Here is a 24,568-nt window from a genome sequence, read left to right on the forward strand (position 1 = left end):
CGGACACTGGCTGCGATCCCTAAAGACAAACACCGAAGTCCCTCCTCTGAATTTTAGGATGGGTGGGCTGTTATTATGTCAGGGACAAGGTTAATGCTGGAAGGGTCTATGAAAGATTTTACAACTTAGAACAAAGGTTTAGTCTACAGGAGGTTTGGGGGAATCTTATTTAACTGAGTGTGGCACACAGCATCCTATCTCCTCTCCTTGCAATAACACTGGGATTCTGTCAACCAGAACCGGGTTTTTGTTTTTTTGTTTTCCCCTTCAGTTATCTTACTCTAGTGATCTCGCAGAGATCACAGTCTTCTAAGGGGTGTCAGAAATAATAATGTGTTCCTGAAATTATTCAATCAAATCCTTCAAAGGATACACTTTATTATTTAACCCGTTTTGGAATCCTAGACACCCAGGCAATTCATAGAAAGCACAAGGGAGAAACAAAACAAATCTAGGCAGGGGCTGTCTGAGTCCACAGCTGTCAAATGTGTTTCTTGTGACGTGTGAAACAGCAGGGACATTTATGTCGCCGTGTACCATGAATGACAAACATTAATAAGAGCTAAACAGTTGATTTAATTGCAGAGACTCAACATTACGGATGCCTTCTTGCAGGAGAAGTGAACATTTAAAGGATATTTCAGGTTTACTGTCCAATACCTCTCCGGCTCTGCATACACACGTCTTTACCAATTAAAAGCACACCCACAGAACATGTTCAGATCCGTCACCAGTGACTTACACTAAGATTTTTCACGTAGGTTCACAATATAAAACTTATTGCCAATGCTCTAACTGGCTCTAACCTCCAAAGATTCTTTTCACCCCTCCTCTCTGGTTCTTGCCGTCACTAGCCACGCAGCCATCCAAACTGGACACTTTGGGGACATCTTTAATGCTCCCTTCAACTCACATCCAATTAACCACCACACTCTACTGACTGATATTCATTCCCCGTGTAACATCTCACCTCATCCTCTCCTCCCTCTTATTTCTGATCATTTCTTGCCTAGATTTTAAAATATCCTCTACCTTCTCTCTCATCAGAACTCTTCTCCAGATTCTTGTCGGAGTCACTTGGTCTTTCCATGCTGTTGCTTAAATCTAGTGAAGGGCAGAAAATGCACAGCTCTGGTAGACACTGTCCTAGAGGCCAAGGACTGCGCCACATCGATTGTTCTTCCCCAGTCCCCAGCACGGTGCACAGTACTTACCCAACAGCTCAGAGCCTGGAGCCTGCTTCCGATTCTGTGCCTCCCTCTCTCTCTGCCCCTCTCCCACTCTTATCTCCCTAATCTTTGCCCCCTATCAGTATTCACCCCACAGAAATAGTCACCGGTATACATGAAGATTTTCACTGAAGCAGTGTTCACAATAACAAAACAAAACAAAAAGCCAACTGGGTAGCAAGGTAAATGTCCATCACTGGGGGAACGGTTAGATTAACTGTGGTACTCACACACCATAGAATACTATAGAGCAGATTAAAAAATGTAAATATAAACTGACATGGCAAGATACCCAAGACATACTTCTGAGAAAGCAAGTCATAGAATAATAAGCATGTGGAAATATCCATACATTTTTAAAACTTACAGTAATACCTAACATTCACGATTTACTATTTACTGGTAGGTATTGTTCTAGGTGCTTTAAATTTATCAAAATAGTTACTCTTCATAAGAACGTGGTGAGGTATGTAATGTTATCATCCTAATTTTGTATGAGGAAACTGAGGCACAGTAAGTTTCCAAAGGCACACTATTAATGGGAAATGACCCTGTCTCCATGCTTGCCTTATAATCACTGCTCTGTCTTGTCTCATATGTTTACGTCTAAAATAAACACGTAATTAAATGTGTGTGTGTGTGTGTGTGTGTGTGTGTGTACTTGAGTGCAAAGAAAATGTTTGCATAAATACACATCACCATAGCGTATCTTCATGGGGAAGGTTTGGAGAGAGAAAGGAACTAGAATGGAAGAAGAGGCGAATGACTAAAGGGGCTTTTACAAAAAATTGACAGCAGTCTTTCTAACTGAATTATTTGGAAATTTTATAAGGATGTACTCACATATTTTTTGTATAATTTGTTTTAATACAATAGTTCAGCATCATCATAAGGAAAATGAGAATAAACCGAAGAGGTGGGACAAAGGCCAATTGTGTTTAAAAAGTGCTTTGAAGCACAGCTTTGAAGTAATTTGAGCAAAAATAAATCATAACTGTAATTGCCTAGGTAATTTAGGTGAAATGAAGGGATTTTAGCTGCATTACCACAGAAATTATGGATGTAGAAGTGTGGTCTGTGTGAGCCTCAAAACCCCAATTATGAGAGAATGTGACTGAGATTCCCTTTGACCAGTCATGGCTGAATGTTTTTTCTGCTGGTACATTAATTTGCAGAAACCTGAGTTTTCCTTTCTTCCTCGTCCTCTCGGTTTATTGGTCTGTGCTGGCATTTCAGTGACATGGCCTGGTAGATCACTCATGTTGAAGTGGGAATGCTCTACATCCAGGTTTTCAGGGAATGATGTTTGAGAAATGGAGAAAGAATTATGAAATACTGCAGGTTTAAATTTTTGCTTTTCACCTAATGGCTCCTGAGATGAAAAACGGCAGTGATTTCCAGCTTGATAGATGTGAGCTCCCAGAGGGAGGTACACATCAGTCCACCTAGGAATTTTTTTGCAAATGAAATGAGTTGGCTTTATATTCTTGCTTTCATATGGTTATTATTGATCCTCTGCCCCTTGTCCCCCAAATAACAATGTGTTGTAACAAACACATTCCCTATATAATAGATTCATAATGAGATGCATGTTTTTCCTCTTACTAAACATTAAGTTCTATGCATGCCTGCCTGGTTGCCTTGCCTCTAATTGTGGTTCTCGCTAAACCACTTTGCACACTGCAATCAGAGTAATCACTCTAAAATGCACATTTAATCATGTCACTATCTTGCCTGAAGTCCTTCTGGGTTGCCATATTGCTCAGACACAGCCCAGTGGCTTCAGGCCAGTGTGCCTCATCACAATATGGCCCCTGATTATATTTTCAGGCTCCAGACAGAACTGGCCATTTTGTCTCATGTCTGGACTCTGGTATCGTTCTCCCTGAGGTGGCTCTGATATTCCTCGCTGCCTCCGTTCACCTACAGCATCTTCTCACCTGTGAGTCTCCTCCACAGGAGGAACCATCTCTAGCCTTTCCATGCCCCGGTTAGGTGCCCGTCCATAATCTCCCACAGAACCCCATACTTAAGCCTATTTCTTTCCCATACCTATAAAGATAAAATCAGAGGTATTCATTTATTTATGTAAAAAAATTTTTTTAATGTTTTGTTTTGTTTTGAGAGACAGCACGAGTGGGGCAGGAGCAGAGAGAGGGAGGGAGACATGGAATCCGAAGCAGGCTCCAGGCTTTGAGCTGTCAACACGGAGCCTGATGAGTGACGCCCGCCTCATACTCACGGACCACGAGATCATGACCTGAGCAGAAGTCGGACTGAGCCTCCCAGGCACCCCTAGAGGTATTTTTTATGTCACCAATGACTCAGACAACACCAGACCCAGCGATATTTTGCTGAATGAACGAATACCTACATTTTACAAACTGACGTTCATCAACCAATTTGTAACTTAGCTGTGCTGTCAGTTCTCTGAGAAAACAATGATTTCTTAGTTAAATTAATGGCTGCTGCCGTCATTATAAACTAGCCATGATTATCAACATTTATTCAGTTTTTATTATGTGTCAGGAACCGTGTTATGGCATTGTAACACCAAAACTTAAAAAAACGAGGTAGCCACTGTTACCATCTCTTCGCGATGAGGAAACTAAAGTTCAGAGAAATTACCAAATTACTTCTCAAATTCCAGGCATTCCATTGAATTCGTTTGTGAGAATTAAATCACCCAGCACATTCAGAGCGCTTGGCAAATGTCTAGCCGGTACGCTCTCAAAGGAAGCCTTTTCTGTTACTTTTGTTCCTGAGTTTGTGACTACCGCCTGCTTTACTTCTAAACCAAGTATGCAGGGAATTTTAAATTGCCATTTTAATGTAGTGGCATATATATTGAATAGAAGATATATATATATATATATATATATATATATATATATCTTTTTAGTTACATTTTTAAAAATTAGTACAAACTTGAAAAATTAAAAAAAAAAAAAGGGAGTTACTACCACTGACCTCATCTGTGGCTCCCCTGGTGCTTCTCCAACATTCCAACATGCCAGGTGTTCTTCCACTAGCTCTTTCCTCTGAATGGAATGTTCTTCCCTACATACTCACGTGGCTGACCCCCTCATCCCCTCTCATCCTCTCCAGTATTACCTTCTCTGACCACCCAGCACTGCACCCTCCCCTTCCCGTACCCTGGCACTCCCTATCCTCCTTACATTTCTTGTTTTTCCCTTCATACTTGCCACTGTCTAACACTGTATATGTTTATTTATTTCATTTATTGTTTATCTGGAATATAAATTCCACAAAGGAAAGAATTTCTTTCTTTCTCTTTTTTTTTTCACTAGAGAATCCTGACTGTACCAAATAGTGCTTAGCACACTCGAGATGTTTAAAAAGTACTTTTTGAATGAATGAATGAATATCAAGACTACAACCGGGCAATGTTGTGTAAACTTGTTTGGCCACATATGTGCTCTAGATACAGAGAACTTAACTATCTTTTGTCAACTGATTGCTCTATTTTTATCTCTCAAACTAAAATTTTGGTGGAATAACTGAGCAGGTAGGCTATTAGAGAAAGCAAATGACTGTGGTTAGATCAGGAGAGAGCCACACGACAGAGATAGTTAAAGTTTAAAGTTTGACTCAGGTTCCCCATTTCTATAAATAATTGAAAATGCACCAGAGGGAATTTTAATGAGTATAATTAAGTTTATTCCCAGAATAATCAAATATGCCTAATAAGTTGCACATAATTAACTTCTTGAGGATTTTCTTAAACAATACATTTATTAGAGGTCAAGCAGGTTAAAAATGATTGGGTTTCTTTGTGGAACACTCCATATATGGGCAAAATATATTCAATGCACCCGGAGGAAATCACATTTTTAACATCTACAAATATTGACACCATAAGATGATGTATGATCTGCGAGTTAGCATCATACAGCTGTTTATCATCCCTCCTGCCAATTCCATTTAATAAAATAAGGCCCATGTGAAATGGTGTGTGCAGTGGGTTCCTGTGGTAGTTAGCTCTGTCTCAATTGCTATAGCATGGGCAGTGATATTTAAAGTTGCTTCTAGGGGTACCTGGGTGGCTTGGTCGGTTAAGCGTCCGACTTTGGCTCAGGTCATGATCTCACAGTCCGTGAGTTCGAGCCCCGCGTCGGGCTCTGTGCTGACAGCTCAGAGCCTGGAGCCTGTTTCAGATTCTGTGTCTCCCTCTGTCTCTGACCCTCCCCTGTTCATGCTCTGTCTCTCTCTGTCTCAAAAATAAATAAACGTTAAAATTTTTTTTAAAGTTGCTTTTTTTTTTTTTTTAATTTTTTTTTTCAACGTTTATTTATTTTTGGGACAGAGAGAGACAGAGCATGAATGGGGGAGGGGCAGAGAGAGAGGGAGACACAGAATCGGAAGCAAGCTCCAGGCTCTGAGCCATCAGCCCAGAGCCTGACGCGGGGCTCGAACTCACGGACCGCGAGATCGTGACCTGGCTGAAGTCGGACGCTTAACCGACTGCGCCACCCAGGCGCCCCTAAAGTTGCTTCTTACATTGCTTAAGAACGAGTAACGATGCAATCATCATTTAAATTTTCTAAAAGCAAGGACACAAAAATAAAGAGAATTTCAGGATTAGCAGCTGTCCGTCCTGTTTTTGCCTGGTGGCAAGCCTCATTCCAGACCCATGTAAAACTCAGACAGCTCTCAGTCTCAGGCTCCCTGCAGACTTCAGTTCCTGACTTTATGGAATGGTCAAATAGATACTGCGCCATCCAGATTGAGGCAGAAGAGAAAAGTTGCACAGCCTTAGCATATTTCTGTTTATGACACACTGGCACAATATTTCTACAAATCACTCAAAACTATATCGAAGGCCAATTATGAGTAATGTAGCCATTTCTATTTATGAAAAACTTAACTTGATGTCTCCAGGAGACTTAGATAAAAGCGAGCCCCTTTAGGGTATGATCTATGTTTTGCTTAAACTGATCTTTTCCCGGTACCAGGTATGGGCACATGGTAAATAATTCTTTTTTTGACAGTCTGATTGAATCCGTTAAAGTCATTTTCTTAAAATATGGCTCGCCTGTAGACACAGATTCAGTCATAGAAGAGCTGTCAATCTCTTTGCCTTTATCACCCATGGTAACTAAGGTCAATGGCAGGGCTCCTGCTCATGGATCCTGTAATTCTGAGACATGCCTTGGATGAAGTCTCCTTTCCAGAATGGTTGTCATTTGTGAAATTCCCTACATGTGATGATTTGGTAGAAGTCCACTCTATGTTTCTACATTTCAGAGTAGTCAGCAGTGATAAAATTACCCACTAATGATTCTGTATCTATGAGAGAAGAAGAGAGAATAAACCAAGGAGAGAAGGAAGGCCTATGGTTCAATATGACACACTTTGCAACTTCATTAAAAGTGGTCATGGCTGAACTTAGAAAGGTGTAGTCCTGGCATCATGACTGCCGAGACTCTCTCACCCCATTTCCTGTATCTGAGGTTCAGCAACTAACACCTAAGTTTGGGCATCTCACACGAACGTCTCAGTAATCACACATAGTTTATGATGTGTTACGTGCCTGCCATCTGTACCAGTGTTTTCTTTCTTTGAAAATAAAATCAAGAACAAGTCAAGATCAAAACCCATTGTGGAAAACTGCACAAACTCGAAGACTTGACTTGGTTTGCATTTCATTAGGTATACCTCTGGGACTGTGGTATATTAACAACATCTTAACTGTGCTTTAGGCTGGTGCCAGCAGTCTATAGACCAACGTTTAATAACCTAAAAGAACGTTGTTTCTCAAGCAAGTTAGGCTTAAACTGAATCACAAAGCATAGCTTTTAGGTCATAGAAATTGGCTTCTCTGCTAATGGTTAGAACAATAACTGGTGATTGGGTTTGGTGAATTCCTTAAAGCAAAAATGATACCAGAACTTGATCTAGTACAGAATTTTAAGACAGATGCTGTATTCCTTTGAGATAAACCACATATTTCTCAGCCAACAGAAGAAGGATGATTACTCTACTTCCATTTTCTGCATTTGCAAATTAAGACTTTGTAGCAACAGGAAATACAGAGAGACCCATCTAAGAGCTTGGTGAAAAGGCTGTTGGATAATAATATACACCAATCATGGTGTGTGTTTTGTGGGAAGATAAAGTTTGTTTTTTGGGGGTTTTTTTTGGCCAATACTATCTATATTTATTAATTCTCTCTTTTACCCTCATTACTATTAGGCAAGGTAGATAGGACAGGTGCCACTATATCAGCTTTGCAGATGTAAGAACACCAAAAAATCCAATGACTCAACAATAACAACCAATGAATAGGATCCAACTGCCTCTGGACTTAGATGGTCAATGGGGAGGGTGGGGGGGGGCATTTACTGCCTCTTGAAGATAAGCAGAGACCAGAGGAAATGGCTTGGTCTGAGCTGAGAGTTTAAATGCATAGGTAGGCAAAATTATAAGATAAAGAGACTATTACCTGTCTTAAAGGAAAGGAATTTACCCTGATAGCTAATATAAATACTATTAATAAGAATTAACAGTTAGTGGCAGATACTTCCACATACTTTCTCTTAGTTAATCTTCGTATCAGCCGCTCTGTGAAAGAGGTATGGTTATTTCTGCATTATACATGATGAAACAGAGTTTCAAAGAGTAACTGATCATATTATGGTTAGAATATCCTTACACTCCTCAGAAGCTATACGAACTTGAAATTTCTTGTCTTATTTGAAATGCTGAAAATATCAATTGGCAATAAAGTAAAAGTTTTGTAATTTCCACTGAAAGTAACAATAGAAAAACAGAAAATGGCTTCTGAAGTTGTTCTCAGGTGCCAGATCTTAGGTCAAGTGGTTTAAGGGTATAGAAAGAGAACGTCAGTATAGAAAAAACAATACTACTAAAATAGCGAAAAAGGATAATACATTTCATTTCATAATGAATAGCCATAGAAGGTATCAGAAATCCTTAGCCTAACTCTCTCTGTCTCTCAAAAATAAACAAACATTAAAACATTTTAAAAACTTATAAAAAATAGGGGGCACCAGGGTGGCTTAGTCTGTTAAGCAAGTGTCCAACTTCGGCTCAGGTCATGATCTTGCAGTCCAAGGGTTTGAGCCCCATGTTGGGCTCTGTGCTGACAGCTCAGAGCCTGGAGCCTGCTTCAGATTCTGTGTCTCCATGTCTCTCTGCCTCTCTCCACGTCGTGCTCTGTCACTCTCTGTCTCTCAAAAATAAACATTAAATTTTTCTCCACCTCATGCTCTCTGTCTCTCAAAAATAAACGTTAAAAATTTTTTTAATTATAAAAAAGAAATCCTTAGCCTATCACCAGATTTCAGAATTGATGAACATCAAGATTCCTATTGTACTTACAATGAAAGGAAATAAAACCTTTTTGGTAGCACCTAGAAGAATCTGCCCTATCTGGTTTCCAACCAACTCTTCAGCTCATCTTATCTGACTCTCCATGACCCAGTCGCTCTGTTCTTCTTTCAGCCACTGTAAGTCATTGACTTCCCTACTTGGGTATCTTCACCCAAGCTCCTTCCTCTGAGGATGATGGACTCTTCCTTGCCCTTTGCCTCAGCCTATATATCACCCTTCAAAGGGACTATTCCTACCGCTATAAAGTAGCTCCTTGTATTCTTTTACATGGCGACTTGTTTTCTTCTGCTCCTTTTCCCTTTCTAACACTTGTCATACTTGTCATGGTGTTTAATTATGAGGCAGTTTTATATCCTGAAATATAAATTTGTGTTCTTTACGTGTTCCCCCACCCAGCGTCCTTCAGTCTCACTTAGGTGGCAAAAAAAAAAAAAAAAAAAAGGACTCAAAAATATTTGAAAACCCTTGGCTGTAAGGCAGAAAGAGATGGCAGCTTTTTTTTTTTTTTTTTTCATCATCCAAAGACAAGATAGAATTGGGGCTGGAGGAAAGACAAAGAGAAGGCTGAAGGGCTTCACTGCTTGTATAGACAAAAAGTAGGAGAAAAGTACCCAAAGTGGGAAGGGAAGAAGGAAGTTGCATTGTCAGAACAGAAGTAGGGTGGAAAAGATTCAGCACATGCTGACTTGAGCGTCGAAAACCAATTTGTCCATGGCCTGCGGACAACTGGTCCTATGACATAGTACTGGACATGTGTCAGCTCACTGGATTTAGGATATTAACACACTGCATAATGTGCAGGAGGCTGAATAATGGCCCTCAAAGGTCTTCTTCCCTGGAACCTGTAAATGTTGCCTTACATGGAAAAAGGGTCTCCGCAGATGTGTTTAACAATCTTGTGACAAGGAGATCATCCTGTATGATCTTGGTGGGCCCTAAATGCAAGCACAAGTGTCCTTGTAAGAGCGGAGTGGACGAAGATCTGACACAGAAGAGAAAAAGGTAACGTTACCATGGAGGCAGAGGTCTGAGTGCGGGGCCACTGGTCAAGGAATGCAGGCAGCCACTAGAGCTAGAAGAAACAAGAAAGGAAGGGATTCTCCTCTAGAGCCTCAGGAGGGAGCACAGTCCTGTTCACACCTTGGTTTGGGGTCATTCAGCTGATTTCAGACTCCTGGCCTCTAGAACTACATGAGAACATGTTTCTATTGTTTAAGCCATCAAGTTTGTGGTAATTTGTTGGAGCAAACTAATCCATACCTGGAGTGGAAACTCCGACAAATGTAGAATTGCACTGAAGCTTTGGGGGGATTTCCTTTAGGTTGGGATAAGTGATAGATAGATCACTAGTTACACATACATTTATTATTTATTATTATTATCATCACCATCATTTTCTTACTCTCTACCAGGCAGAAAGTTCCATGAGAGTTGCAACCTTTTTTTATTTTGTTCACCATCTATACCCAGGGCTTAGCTCAGCAGCTGTCACATAATAATTGCTCTACAAATAATCATCGGATGAATGAAAAAAAAAATGCTAAAATATCAGCAGAAAATGAGGAAAACACAAACAACACACATGGTAAAAATAACTCTGAGAAAGACTGCACCAGCAACTACATTTATCAGTCACACACCCATTATCTGCAATCTAAATAGAGATTTAGGTCAGTCTGACCCCATGCGTAGGAATGCTTTCTAGCATCTACAGATTTGTACTTCATTACTCACTGACTGTGAGCGTGTCCTGGCACAGATACACTTTAAGTCAGCTTATCAGCACAATCTCAGTGCATGCTCAAAGCTCAAGCTGATCTGTTAATGTCTGAGAACCACTATACCCAGCGCTCATTTCTGCAGGCTGAAATCACAGGGCGGGGATGCGGCGGTTCTATCTGTGAGCTACTGTTACCGCTTCTATTGGCACAGCACAGTTCTTTCCTATTCCACTTTTTAAGTGAAAAGATCTCTGATCCTGAGCCAACTCAGAATGAGGGGGACCACACCACCGCCTGCTCCGGGTTGCAGCATATACTGGATTGTGGTGCCTTGCGTGTGTCATTCCAAAGGTGACTGGGATAAAACAACATGATCGCATTTCTCTTGGCTTCTTGACAATGGTGAGTGGAGTGTCACATGATGCCATCGGAGAACAAAAATTTTCAGTACTTAACTGGAATTCCAGCTTGCACTCCTATTTCGTTACAACCCAAACAACCTCCTACTTAGCTGCCAAGAAAGGTAAAGAATCTGGAAATGACTCCTAGACAGAGAGAGGATGGGAGGAGAATAGCTTTTCCTCGAGGCCTCGTAGCCTAGAACAGACTTGGATCCTGGTGCCAGGCCTCTAGGGAAAGCAAAGACTGAAGCTCGAACTCTCTGCCTGCCCCCTTAGGTCTGTGCCTGCTCCCCTCTAACAGCCAAGCAGACCTCGGCATCGAGTGTAGATCAATCAGGGCTGTAATTGGCTGTTTAGGCCACACTCTAGACTCTGAAATTTCTATGTCTGGCATGGAGTGGAGGGAAGGGTTAGGCAGATATAGAACAAGTCAAACACATTCAAACTAAACTCTTCAGGCCTCTTCAGTTTTCTGAGCCATTTGAATTCAAGTAAACTCCTCCTTTTTCGAAACTACTATTTTTAGGAACGGTTCTTAACTTTTGAAACGGTAAAGCCCCTTGTGAGAATCTGAGAAAAAGAACAGATCCTCTCCCCATCAAGAATGCACTTACATAAACCCATAAAGGTTAAGAAACTTTGATGTTTTCTACAGATACATAAAAATACTAATTTATCAATGGCTAAGGTATATACTTACTTTTAAATTACGATGAATGAGGCCAGACTGCCTGAGTTAGAATTTCCAGTTCTATCATTACTTGATTTCTCTCTCTCTCAGTTTCTCTGTTTGTAAAATGAGAGTACTAACAATGGCACCTACCACAAAAGATCATTATGGGGAAATACTAAATGCATTACGTAAAGGGCTTACAATGGTGTCTGGAGTTCAATGATTCTGTATGGAGCCTTGACTACTTACAGGGACTGTTCTAAGGCCGAAGATAAGGCAATGAACAAAAATTACTGCTGTCAATGGGCACACATTTTGATGTGGAGCTTAAATTTTCATAGAAATCTTAGTGCATTTCATAGTAATTTTAAAAATCATTTTATTTGTGTTTTCTCTTCATTCAGGTAACAGGTAAATAAGTTTTTCATGCAGATTTCCCTTCTGGGATGCTACAGCCCCACAGAGCTCAAATCTAAGGAATTCTCACTTCGCTTCGTCCACATCCCACACCTGACAGCCTTTCAGCATAAATAATTTAGACTGTGAGTACTCACCCTTAACTTGGCACAGGTAATTTATAAAATGGGAAAAAAGCCAAATTCCAGGAAAACAATTTATTCTGTTCCATCCCTAAACTTTTAGTCATTCATCTGTTATGCTTAAAAATCAATTAGCGTTGTGCATACACTGTAGCAACAGCTTCATTTAGGATTAACTACAGAGCTAGGCGAATTCAACTGCCATTTTCCCACCAATGATGCTCTAAAAACATGCTTGGATTTCAGAGGCTAATGAAAGCCTCTTTTCACTGTGACATATTTTTTAAATTCTCATGCTTTTATTTTATCTTTCTGTCTGCCTTCTGCTTCCCACCTGCCCTCTCTCCCATCAGTACCAGCAGGGCATCATATTTCAGGTTGATTCTTTCGGACTTTCTCTGTTTAAAACAAGATTATTAGGAAAGGTTATAGATTTATAGGAAGTTGAAAAGGAACAGACAGGGAAGTCTGATGTACCCTTTACTCAGCTCCTTCCAATATTAACATCTTACAAAACTACTGTATAATATTAAAAATAGAAAACTGACATTGGCACAATCCACAGAACTTACTCATATTTCATTGGGGTTGACATTGTTTTAATTTTTATTTTATTTATTTATTTTTAATGTTTATTTTTGAGAGAGAGAGACAGAGACAGAGACAGAGACAGAGTGTGAGCAGGGAAGGGACAAAGAGAGAGGGGGACACAGAATCTGAAGCAGGCTCCAGGCTCTGAGCTGTCAGCACAGAGCCCGAGGTGGGGCTTGAACTCACGAACTGTGAGATCATGACCTGAGCCAAAGTCGGACGCTTAACTGACTGAGCCACCCAGGCGCCCCCAGGCTGACTTTTTAAATAACTAATTATTACATTTGGTAAGTATCAGTGATGATCACAGTAAAGGCTGAAATTCAGTTTGTGTGTATTTCATGTGGGTTTCTGTGTATCCATTTCTGTATTTGTGTGTGTGTGTGTGTGTGTGTGTGCGCGTGCAAGCGTGTGTGTGTGAGACAGAGAGAGAGAGAGAAAGAGAGAGAGAGAGAGAACAAATTCTGGCCCTACCCATTTCATGAGACTGTTCTAAGGAACAAATGGGAGAATCTCTTTTGTAAAAGCTGTTCGTAAGTTTTAAGTGCTAAATAAACAAAAAGTATTATATTGTAGTAGATTTCTAATCTGTTTAGGAAAAAATCTCTCCTTAGTAGTCTACACAGAGAGTAGGTGGAGCCCACTTACCTGTATAAGGAAGGGTGTGGGGGTGTGTATAGCAGTGTCAGGAAAATCCCATCGAAGGGCATAGAATCACAGCTACAGAGTTAGAAGGGACCAACTGTTCCAGCTGTCTCTACAGGACACATGTTCTAAAGTACTCCTTCGAGGTGGTCTCTAGTATCTGATTAAAACTTCAAATTATGGGCACATACTGTTTTATGATTCAGTCTTTCCCTATTCATAGAGTTCTATGTGTTTAAAAGCTCTTTAATATAATAAACTGAAATCTGTCTTCCTTGTGGCTTTTACCAGGGGTCTTGGTTCTGCCATCAGGCACCTGACACAATGCAGGACAACTGAAGACAGCCAGAATTCCCCTGAATATCCTCTTCTCTCTTCTAAACAACTCAAGTCCTTCTTTAACCTGTTCATTGTATACAAGCCTTCTCATCTCCAGATGAATTGAACTGTCCTCCACAAGGATGGAACCCAGATTGGAGCACAATGGGGTGTGAGCTGAACAGCACATTCCAGAGCACGACCAATCTCCTTCGATATCTGTACACTGTATTTGTATTATTAGCCCCTATGCTCACATTAACATGTTTTTGTGATTTTTTCCCTCAACTAACTTCCCTAATATTCCTCTTAAAATAAACTGAAATCCCCAGGATTTTGTTTGTTTGTTTTTTCAGGTTTTGATGGTTAGCCATTCTTCCCTGATTTTGCACCTATGTAGCAAGTTTTCTGGGCACAGGATCAGGATTTCATGTAGATTCTCATTAAATTCGGCCTATGCTACTGTTCTACTGAAATTTTTTAATATCTGGAATCTATCATTAAATTTATTTACTGTCTCTGCTGGCTCCACATTGGCTGCAGCCTTTATAAATGGTTCTTTAGTCCTTCTCAAAATTGCTGATGAAATACTTGGGCATAAAAGGGTGAAAAGAAGATCATTAGGAAGCTATAAATTCAAACTGTGACATTTTAACCTTCTGTTAATGTTAAATTTTAATTGAGCATTCTGCTGTTTTTACTGAGGGTTGACCTAAGAAGTAGCCCTATACAAAGGCCTCTGTATTTTCTATAAAATTGCATTAGGTGATTCAGTGTCTCATCTGTAAGAATCCCATGGGAAATTTCTCTGGAGCTCAGGAATACAAAAAAAAAAAGCTTTCCTCCCAATGATAGCTGAGCTTGTATGAGTTTCCTTCTGTTTTGACTTCCAAGATACTAATAGAGACACGGAAAAACACTTGCTCAATTGCTGTATCTTTTCTTTACTTCTACTTATTGATTTTCCCCTCTTTCCATCATCCTACTTTATTACCTAACATGCCATGTTAACAGTTCTGTATGCACATATTGTATTTTTCACCAAATATTGTGATATATCCTTTCTAAAAGGAGGCAGGGAAGAAAAACAAACATACATAATCAAGACATCCTTTCAAATGTCTTTTCAGATAAGATCCCCGGAATACTTTCTTCACTTGTTAAGTGGGACTTTAGGAAACTTTTCCCAGAGGTCGTGTACTGAAATAGTTCAGGTTTGCTTCAGCCCTTCAAATCACTTTCTTCTAAAATTTGTTCTCGCTTCATAATGACATGTTCTGAAAAGCTTTCATATTAATTTCCCCATGTGGTACTTTAAAGTGTAAGAAGAAATAATTTGATCATTTGCTAAATCTTTTCTCTTTTTTCACTCTTCCATTACAGAGTTGTTACTTTTTTTTTTTTTTTTTAAGTACGTCTATCTGACTGAAATTTCTACTGAAAAGACTTCTGGATTGGGTTTTAGAAGCAAGGCCAGGTTCTTGCCTGGGGCTAACCACTCTGCATGACTATGAGAAATGCATGAAATTTCTCATTTACAGAATAAAAACTACCTCTTGATGAACATCTGAGCAATACTGGGTACTGTTAAAATGTATATAACTTACTTTCAAAGATTCTAAAATAGGTAGTTTATAATATATAGTTTGATTATATGGATGTACAATATTTTCTTAAACCCCAACTTCAGGAGCTTAAACCAGTCCAGGGTCGTCCGCAAAGCACTAAATCAGATAAGCAATACTCCAGAGCTTGGCTACCACAAAAGCATTTGTTATAACTATTTCAATGAACAAACGAAGCTTTGCTTATTAGCAAAAATAGGTCAGAAATGGATTCTCATTCGTAAAATCAGTGACTCATTAACTAGCATGGCAAATGGAATGTAAATGGTAAAATTAAAAGTGTTATATATATGTGGAATATTAAAGACTTTTGGAGACGTTGCCCACCTTTGCAGGAAAAGAATGCAAAAATCTTAAGAAGGCTCATAGCCCATACCATAAGATTAGTGGCCTAAGTTTGGTCACTAAACCTTCCTATTTCCAACTGCCAGTTTACTAGAATTTCTGGTTGTCTGAGGCTGAATATAAGGGTAACAAAATCCTGGCCCTGGAATGTTGTTTCATCTGCCTCAGTAAACCTTTTTTCCAAGGTAATGACTGGAACATCTGAATGGACAGAGAACTAGAATTTCATCAGCTTATGACAGAGGCTGCATGAATGCCTTTTTGCTACTATGTTTGCTAAAATATGCTTACACGTGTAGCAGAATTTGCCTCAAGATTTTCTTTCAACGAGACTAGCATTAACAATATCATAGGGCTACTGCTAACCCTCTTCAACCTTCTTCAGTAACCACACTTACTTATCAAAGGTGTGTGTGACTGGGGCACATGGGTGGCTCAGTTGGTTAAGTGTCCAACTCTTGATTTCATCTCAGATAATGATCTCACAGCTGTGAGATCAAGCCCCTCGTCAGCCTCCATGCTGGGCATGGAGGCTGCTTAAGATTCTCTCTCTCTCTCTCTCTCTCTCTCTCGTTCTCCCTTTTCCTCTGCCCCTCCCTCGCCCACATTAGCTCTCTCTCCCCTACCTCTCTCTAAAAAAAAAAAAAAAAAAAAAAAAAGAAAGAAAGAAAAGAAAAAGTTTGTGGGACTAAATTATCACAGTACCATTCTTAAAAGACGTCCTGCCTCATTTTAATCTTCATCAGAGCTTTTAGTTACTACTCCCCTTATTCAGACTAGGAAATTCAAGTATAGGGGATATTAATTTATAATCACATGAACACTGACTGATAGAGACTGATGAGTTTGATTCCACTCTCCAATACCCCCTGCAGATAAAGCCACATGTTCATTGCAAGGAATGGATGAGAGATTATGAAATGCCGATAGCTGTGCCTATACATGGGTTAATAAACACAGGCTCTTTAGCTCCTTTAAAGACAGTTAAAAGTCAACCACCTATTACATTGAATTCACTTATATCTATTGTTGCTTCATATAATCACAATTTCTCTGTGTTTTTGGTTCTTTTTTGTACTTTTCATTTTTAAAAAATCTATACATTTTTTGATGTACCCAATATATTTAGATCAATTGTAATAAATTCATACACCAAGGCACAGATTACTTTGTGAAATAATTGCATGACCTAGCTCCAGAACCGTCTACTGGAAAGTTGGACTCTGAAATTATCAGCTGGAACATGCTTTGAAAAAGTCATAATTACCTAAAGGTCAATAAGAAAGCTCATCTCAAAACATGGTTATATACAAAAAAGTGAATGAAATGGTAGTTTTAGAATTGGAATTCTGAAGTGATATAGAATATTCATGGATTAATGATTTTGAGGTATATCAGGGGTCAGCAGAGTTAAATGAGTAGTTTTGGGTTCTACAAAACTGCTAGTCATGCTAAAAATAAAAAAAAAATAATAAAATAAAAGATATAAATACACAACAATTTACCCCATAGTTACCAATATCACATTCTAAAAGCTGTTTATTTTGGATATTGTGTTCGGAGCAGAAATCAGCAAGGTCACAAATAACCCAGGTCTAGTTTATTTATTAAAATCTTAAGTCCTTAGGGAAAAGATCTTAGGTTAACACAAACATAAACATTGATGTGTTCTTATTTAAACTTCTGAAATTTATGCTTTTGGATTATTCTTAGTACGTGTAAAAGTTATGGGTAGAAAATTGTTCTTTTCAGATAAAGTTATTTCTTTAACAGGTCTTTATTACATGTGGAGGTAATGGCATCCAAAGAATATGAGTTTATGAACAAAAAAGTATGTTCCTACTTCTACTTTAAAATGTTACACATTTAATCTACCTTAACTTCATGTCAAAGTCAAAATATATATGATGAATAGATAACATAATCAAACATTTTTGGGGAAGAGGTTATTATGTTTTTATCATACTATAGCTGTACATTAAGGAATTATCTGCGCATTCTTTTTCCATGTGCGTTATTATTATGTATATTAAAAATATCCTTCCTCTTTAATTAAAAAACACAGGATGAGGAGTTTTGTCGTTATTTTTAAAATGCATGTAATTGTTTATAGTAATTTGAATAGAAAGAACCTTGGAGTTATTATTATGCTCTTCTAAGCATTAATTCAACTTGAGTATCATATAGGGGAAAACTCTACTAGTTGGGATAATTTCTTGGGATAGTTTTCCAACTAGTTCACACTTATCATACCCGAACAGATGAAATGAGACATAAAAACTATAAAATTATTGCTTTTGTAGGGTTAATGTCCATCAATGCTGAGGAAGCTGTTTGGACACAAAATGATGATTTGTTCTAGGATTTCAACATTGACTTTAGAAACAGCAGGGGGCAAAAAATGTGCTTAGGGGAGAAAACCTCCGGTTATTTTATGAACATACCACTCCGTTCACTGATAGCAGCTGGTCTCCCCTTTTGAGGCCTCCGTGTCTTTCGGCCACCCCTCCAGGAATGATGCGGGAGATATAAATGGGGGAATTTTGCTCCTTTCCTCCCATCACGTTAAAACCAAGGCCTTCATCAGTCTTTGGCAGTTCGACTACCCGAGGGTGGGAATGGCCTTCACTAGCTGCAAAAGCTGCAACTGTTGCCTGAAAGAAAAGATGGTCATTTGGTAATACAACGAGGGAAATAAGGCTAATCATATGCTTTGCAGTGCGTAGGATCAGGCAACTCCTCTTATTTTTATAGCATTCTCCTGTGAAAGAAAGAACAAGATGGGGCTGTGGGGGCGGGGTGGTGGGAAGATTCGCTTCATTTAAACGTCATCTATGACTCCTTTGTTTGGTAAAGCCCTGCCTAGCTATTCCCGGCTATCTAGAGCTTATCCATTATGATACAAATTTCCCTTCTTCATAAAAATCTTCCCCAGTTACCTTAGTTAGATGCAATTCCTCCTTTTCTTGGACTCCAAAATAGGTTGCGTCCTCATATTACCTTTATACGGTACACATGCCATAACTGTTATGTATACGTGTTGACTATGAGCACCTGAAGGGCAGAGATGATGTAATCCACTTCTCTGTAGGACACCCAGTCTACCCCGGTGCATGTACATGAACGTTTATTCAATGTGCTTAGAAGCACTTATACGTGTATACTCTGGGGAATACATATATAATCTTGCTATTGCCAGAACACTGGCTTGGCACATTTTGTTTTTGCTTTTGTTTTTTGTTTTTTGATTGAGGATACCTAAAAGCAAATAAAAGCTAAAATAGGAAATAGATTCAAACGGATTATTATTATTTCACATCAGTACTCTGTGTTGTTATGAGAGGTCCTCTTGTCTGGTACAGATGTTTCCCCCTACATTTTACATTAATATTTCAACTCCTACGGCAACGTGGGCAAAATGAGCAGCTCATGGTTCTAAACCTAGATGTACAAAATATCATTTAATGTGGACGTCATTTTATTTTAAAATTCATACATGAATTTTTAAAAATAAGCTGGAAACACAACTTACCATTAGTTCCCACCCCTCACGGAAATAAAATAACAGCATTTAAGTAGTTTCTATCAAGAAAAGATCCTCTGCCTGCTTCTTATTTTCCATTTCCATTAACCTGACTTAACCACAGTTGATTAGATGCCTACTATAAAGTGATTTACTCAACACTGTGAAAATATTGATTGCCAACGACTGTACATTCTTTTCCACACACAGCATTATCACATCAATTGAGCATTATGCTACTGTCTGCATTTAGTGAAGTTTAGTGAATGATATGGAAATAATGGCTTGTTTTTAGCTACATGCATTTGCTCATGCAAACCTCGTCGTCATGCATAGATTTTAATGGCTGACATGGATGCAATGCAGACAGCCCAGAAACAACCAGAAAATATTGTGCTATTGCAACATTATGCTGCTATCCTGCTGTTCTACATGAATAAGAAATGAGAATGGTAAAACACTACATAATTCACTTTCCCCTTAATTAAACCATGTAGGGATCATTTTTCTGTGTGTGTTCCACTTCAGTACAAGCAAAGCATGATGTAACGATAATAATACCCTCCTTTTGCCTGGGTTAAAAAAACCTTACAAATCTACAGTGTTCAGTTACAGAATGAAAACTAAGAAATCAGGAGAGAAACCAAACAAGAGGTGATATAACACAAAAGAATTAAATGGAAAATTCTGATTATTTTCACCAGTTCTTATTTCTTACACATTATTAGAAGGGTAAGAGCTTTTAAAAAGCAAGCTGTTGTGCATCGATTACAGCACTTCTGTTTGTAAAATAAGAACTACATCAGTAATTTTAGTTTAAAACTACTGTTTCCTAATGGTCTATTTTCCAGATAATTTCACTATCCTATTGCTATAAGCTTACCATTCGTGTAAGATTTCCATTAGATTTCTCTGCAATGTCTGGATTTGAGTTTTTAAAGAGCACATGTGGTCACTCTCACAAAAGGTGACAGGCTTTCCCTTTAGGTCAGTGTCACATTCTTTCAGCAAGCTACCCACTGCTCAGCTGTATACTTAGAAGGATCCTATGTCAGTGGGTCTCAAGTGAGTTCTCCTCATGTCTAACTCAAGTCAAAGCTTTCGACTTGTGCAAGTAAATCTTCATGCACTGAAAGGGGAACAGGTTCTTTTGGATCAAAGGAACGTGTCAGAAAATCATGTATTATTTCATACAATGAACCAGTAGATTTGCTTGTGCCAAATGGACAGTTAGTGAGTTTAATGAAATCATTCTCCTTTCTTAAGCTACAGAAGCAGCAGAAACGTTCAATTTTCCATTAGGATTTTTACCTGGGAAGCAGTACTGGTTCTAGACTCTGGGCTGCCACTGATGTCTAAATTCTCTTACAGTGTACACACGAGAATACCTGAAACACACACGCGCACAATCAATTACTAGATCACTGGGGTCAAATGTATTTTTAAAGTTACTCAAGTCTTACCTTTGCTGTGGCCCTGGCACGGAATTCAGGACAGCCATTAACAGTTATCGTTTCATGCATATATTGATACACCTAAAATGTTCACATAAAAAAAAAAAAAGAATGTGTAAGAACATTAAGAGCATCAATTCTTTCACTGCAGATAGGATGACAAATTTTCATTTGTAAAACAGAAATTCTCTGTTACAAACTGAAATAAGTCTGAATCAATTATCCTGATGATTTGGACCAAAAAAAAATCTTTCCTATTTGGTGGGTGAGGGCTGCAGCAGAGAAGGCAAGCACTTATTATTTGGTTATCCGTGTTCATCAGGTATAAAAACTCGGATACTTGATTTTATAAAAGCTACTTTGGGGCGCCTGGGTGGCGCAGTCGGTTGAGCGTCCGACTTCAGCCAGGTCACGATCTCGCGGTCCGGGAGTTCTAGCCCCGCGTCAGGCTCTGGGCTGATGGCTCAGAGCCTGGAGCCTGTTTCTGATTCTGTGTCTCCCTCTCTCTCTGCCCCTCCCCCGTTCATGCTCTGTCTCTCTCTGTCTCAAAAATAAATAAACGTTGAAAAAAAAAATTTAAAAAAAAAAAAGCTACTTTGTCAGTAAAAATTTTTACCCCTACATATAGTGCCTTCTCTCAAATATCTGATAAAAATTTTATATATAAAGCTGCGTAACAATATCTTTTCCTTGCCTATCGGAATGTATGTTACCTTTTGTGACACATATTCATAATTCATAAATAGGGAAATAAAATGATATCCAGGGGCAGGAACAAGTAAAATAAGAGATTTTAGCACTAGTAACACAGAGCAACCTATCAGCTCTGGTTCATGTTAACGTTTAAATGAAATAAAAAAAATACAGGTAAAATCTGGACCCAAAATGATATTGTAGAAAGCACACAGGTTTTGTTGACTAACGGACCTAAGTTTCAGCCTTGCAGTATAATTGATGGACTGTGAGGTCCTGGCTGAACCACTTCACCATGTTGACTCTCTTTTTGCCCTTCTGAAAAATGGGTAAAGAATATTTATTTCGTATGGGTTTCATTTGAAATAATACTTTCGAGGCACCTGGCACCTAATAAGCACTCCTTAAACAGCAGGTATTATTATTATTTATGATTTTAGGCACAACCACAAAAATTGTTAGTAGAAAAAAATGTTTTCCTTCTAAATTGTCAGGGATGGGATTATAAAATCTGTATATCGGTGGCAAAATAAATTGCTTCATTATAAATAACTTACATATACAGAATGACTCTTAAAGGACAGTTTGAGAAAATAGAAAAAAATAACAAGGCTATGTTAGACCATATGCCCATTTTAAAGATTTAAATAATAGTCATAAAAATCAACTGCATAATGTGCAGAGGTAAAAGTCCAATTGGGATTTCGCTGGGATATTTTTTGCGATTGGCCCATTAACTATTTTGTAAAAGATGAAATAGAAAGTTGCAATCAAAGATTTTTTTCCTTTCTATTAATCATATTTTCCACACTTAAGTCCAAAGTTATTAAAGTGAATTCAGAATGTGATTAATACATCCATTCCACAACCATTCTCTGAGTATCTCTGACCAATCTCTTTCCAACATTTCTTGGCTGGCTCATCATTTTTCAAATACATTTGGTTGAATCTCCATCAATGCTGACTCATCTTTCCCAAGTAGCATGTTTGGGAAAAAGACAAAGTGGTCTAGACTAAAAAGGTAGGGGCACTATTTAGAATCTATCAGGTAGGCTGAAACTTCACTAAATAACTGGAGTATATACAATTTTAGTGAGAAATCGGAATGAAAAAGGAAGAGTTTTCCAGGAAAGCATTTGTGGAGCCTGGGACTTGTTAATGCAAATTTTCTAGGTTACCAGAATAGCTGCTTAACATGTTTCCATGTTATTTCCTTGAAAGTACATCACTTTATTTTGCAGAAATATCCCTTCTACAAATAAATTCCACTTACTTGATCTTACAGCCCATTTAGGAGGAAGATTTTCCTTACTCTGCTTTTCTTGTTAAGAAACTCTTTCAAATCTGGCCCCTCATTCTGTCTTTACTCATTATATCTTGCTCAAAGCTCTGCATTAGTGTCTTAATTGGGTTTTCCACCACCAAACACTATTGACTTTAGTTATCATTGTCAAGTATCTACCTGATCGTGTCACTACCGAGCTTTTGGCTGTCTACTGCCCTTAGAGTAAAGGTTGCAAAGTCCAATGCCCACACGAGTCAAACCAGCAATAATAATGCAGAATGCAGCCTTTTCTCTAGTTTTATTCCCCAACTTCCTTTCCTCCATCCTCACTATTCCCCAAATATATAATGCCTTCCCAGTTGCCTAGGCCTTTGGATATGCTGTTTGCTCTGTTTGGAATGCCCTTTCATTTGGCAGAATCTTCTTTAACCCAGTTTAACATGATGATAAAAGACCCAATTCAAATTTCATTTTCTCTGTTCATTGTTCCCTGCCTCCTCCAAGCAGAGAAATTTCTCCCTCCTTGATTTTGGACCATTTGAATTTTTCTAGGGTCATCTTGATTATCTTTTCCAGGGAAAATGATATATTTACGTGCATCAAAGTATGTTTATGTAGACAATCATTTGCACACAGTTAGGATTGTCATCAACTGATAACAGCAAAAACTAATTTTGTAAGCTCCTAAAATAAAGAAATAAAAATTTAAGAATAACTATCCTTAACATTCTAATTTGAACTGGGAATTAAAAAGTGGAGTATGCAAGAGGCAGTACTATGTACAGATAACGCCCAAGTTCTGCAGTTGCCACATATTAAGTGTATGATATCGGTCAGTTACTTGACCAAGTGCAATGTTCTAATTTGAAAAATATGCCTTAGAGTTGTAACTAACTTCTAGGTCTGTTAGGAAGATTAAATAAGATTAGAACAGTTTGCAGCATATAGTAAGTTTATAAAAAATAGCTATTATTATTACTATTATTATTATTAATATTCAATGTTTCCCAACTTATTTGACACTGGGATCTTTGGGGAAGAATCTCCTAGGACTAGAAGTCCGTGAATACATTTTACAGAGAATTGATGGAAGACTGTAGTTCTTGCCCGGGGGCGTTTCTGCACCAATTTATTTGGCAATGTTTGGAGACGTTTTGGGTTGTCACAAATGAAGAGCAGGAGGATGCTACTGGTATGTAGTATTAGAAGACCAAGAGGCTGCTAAATATCCTACAATGCTCAGAGTAGCCCCCTGTAACAAAGAACTATGTCAACATGCCAATAGTCTTGAGATCGAGAAACCCTGAACTAAGAAATCATGCTGTATCATTTCTTCTTATACATAATAATTAGTAGGCCATAAAAAGACACGTGCGTAGCAGTGAGTAAAGGATCTTGTAAATAAATTAAAGGGTCTTATTCAACGAATACGTCTTGAAGTAAGTAACCACAAGTCTGGTGTGCATTTAATGAGGACTTACTGTAGGCCAAGCATAATGCTAAGCATTTTATATCTAAGAGTTCAGTCAATGCTCACAACTTATGATTGAGGCCCTCTACATACAAGGAAGCAGTCACAGAGATGGTAACATGCCTATGACCACACAGGTAGTGGCAGATCTGGTACAGAGATTCATATCTAATTGCCTCCAACGTCTTTCCTCTTTCAACCACATCAGGCTTTCTTATTAAGACAGCATCGGACTACTACCATTTTGGTTGCACTGAGGAAACAAAAACTTGGAGATGTCACAAGTATTTATTTATATTTTGAATAAAGGTATCTAGGTTCAACATGACGCTTATCATTATACATGTGGTGGCTGCAAATGTACAATACGATTCAGAAACCAACAAATTCATCACTCCCAATGAAAGTGAAATAGCATTTTTAATAATCTTTTATGATTATAATATACTATGATTCAAAGAAAGAAGTCTAATATTATTTTTAGTGTTTTCTTTTGTAAAGCACAACAGTTTCTGATCAGTCGGTTTTTAAACACTGGCTGACATGGTCTAGTTAGAGAGTCAAGTCAGAACTTGGAGACATTAATTCTATTTCCATTGGTTATATTGTCTTGTTAAAGTTTCTTAGCTCCTCATTTTCTAGGGACAAAATGTATCCCTACCTATCTTACTTTTCAAG

General features: G+C 38.4%; 1 protein-coding gene across 1 annotated transcript in view; it reads right to left on the reverse strand.

Annotated features, from left to right (window-relative positions):
* Window positions 1-24,568, reverse strand: part of LIN7A (lin-7 homolog A, crumbs cell polarity complex component) — a 127,550-nt gene that overhangs the window by 21,546 nt on the left and 81,436 nt on the right. The window contains exons 3-4 of the mRNA XM_030323302.1: window positions 20,451-20,522; window positions 17,909-18,118 (exon numbers count right to left, since the gene is read on the reverse strand). Of these exons, the coding sequence (XP_030179162.1) occupies window positions 17,909-18,118; window positions 20,451-20,522 (282 nt within the window). The remainder of the gene's footprint in view (window positions 1-17,908; window positions 18,119-20,450; window positions 20,523-24,568) is intronic.

This window comes from Lynx canadensis, chromosome B4, assembly GCF_007474595.2.
Source record: "Lynx canadensis isolate LIC74 chromosome B4, mLynCan4.pri.v2, whole genome shotgun sequence".
NCBI lineage: Eukaryota > Metazoa > Chordata > Mammalia > Carnivora > Felidae > Lynx > Lynx canadensis.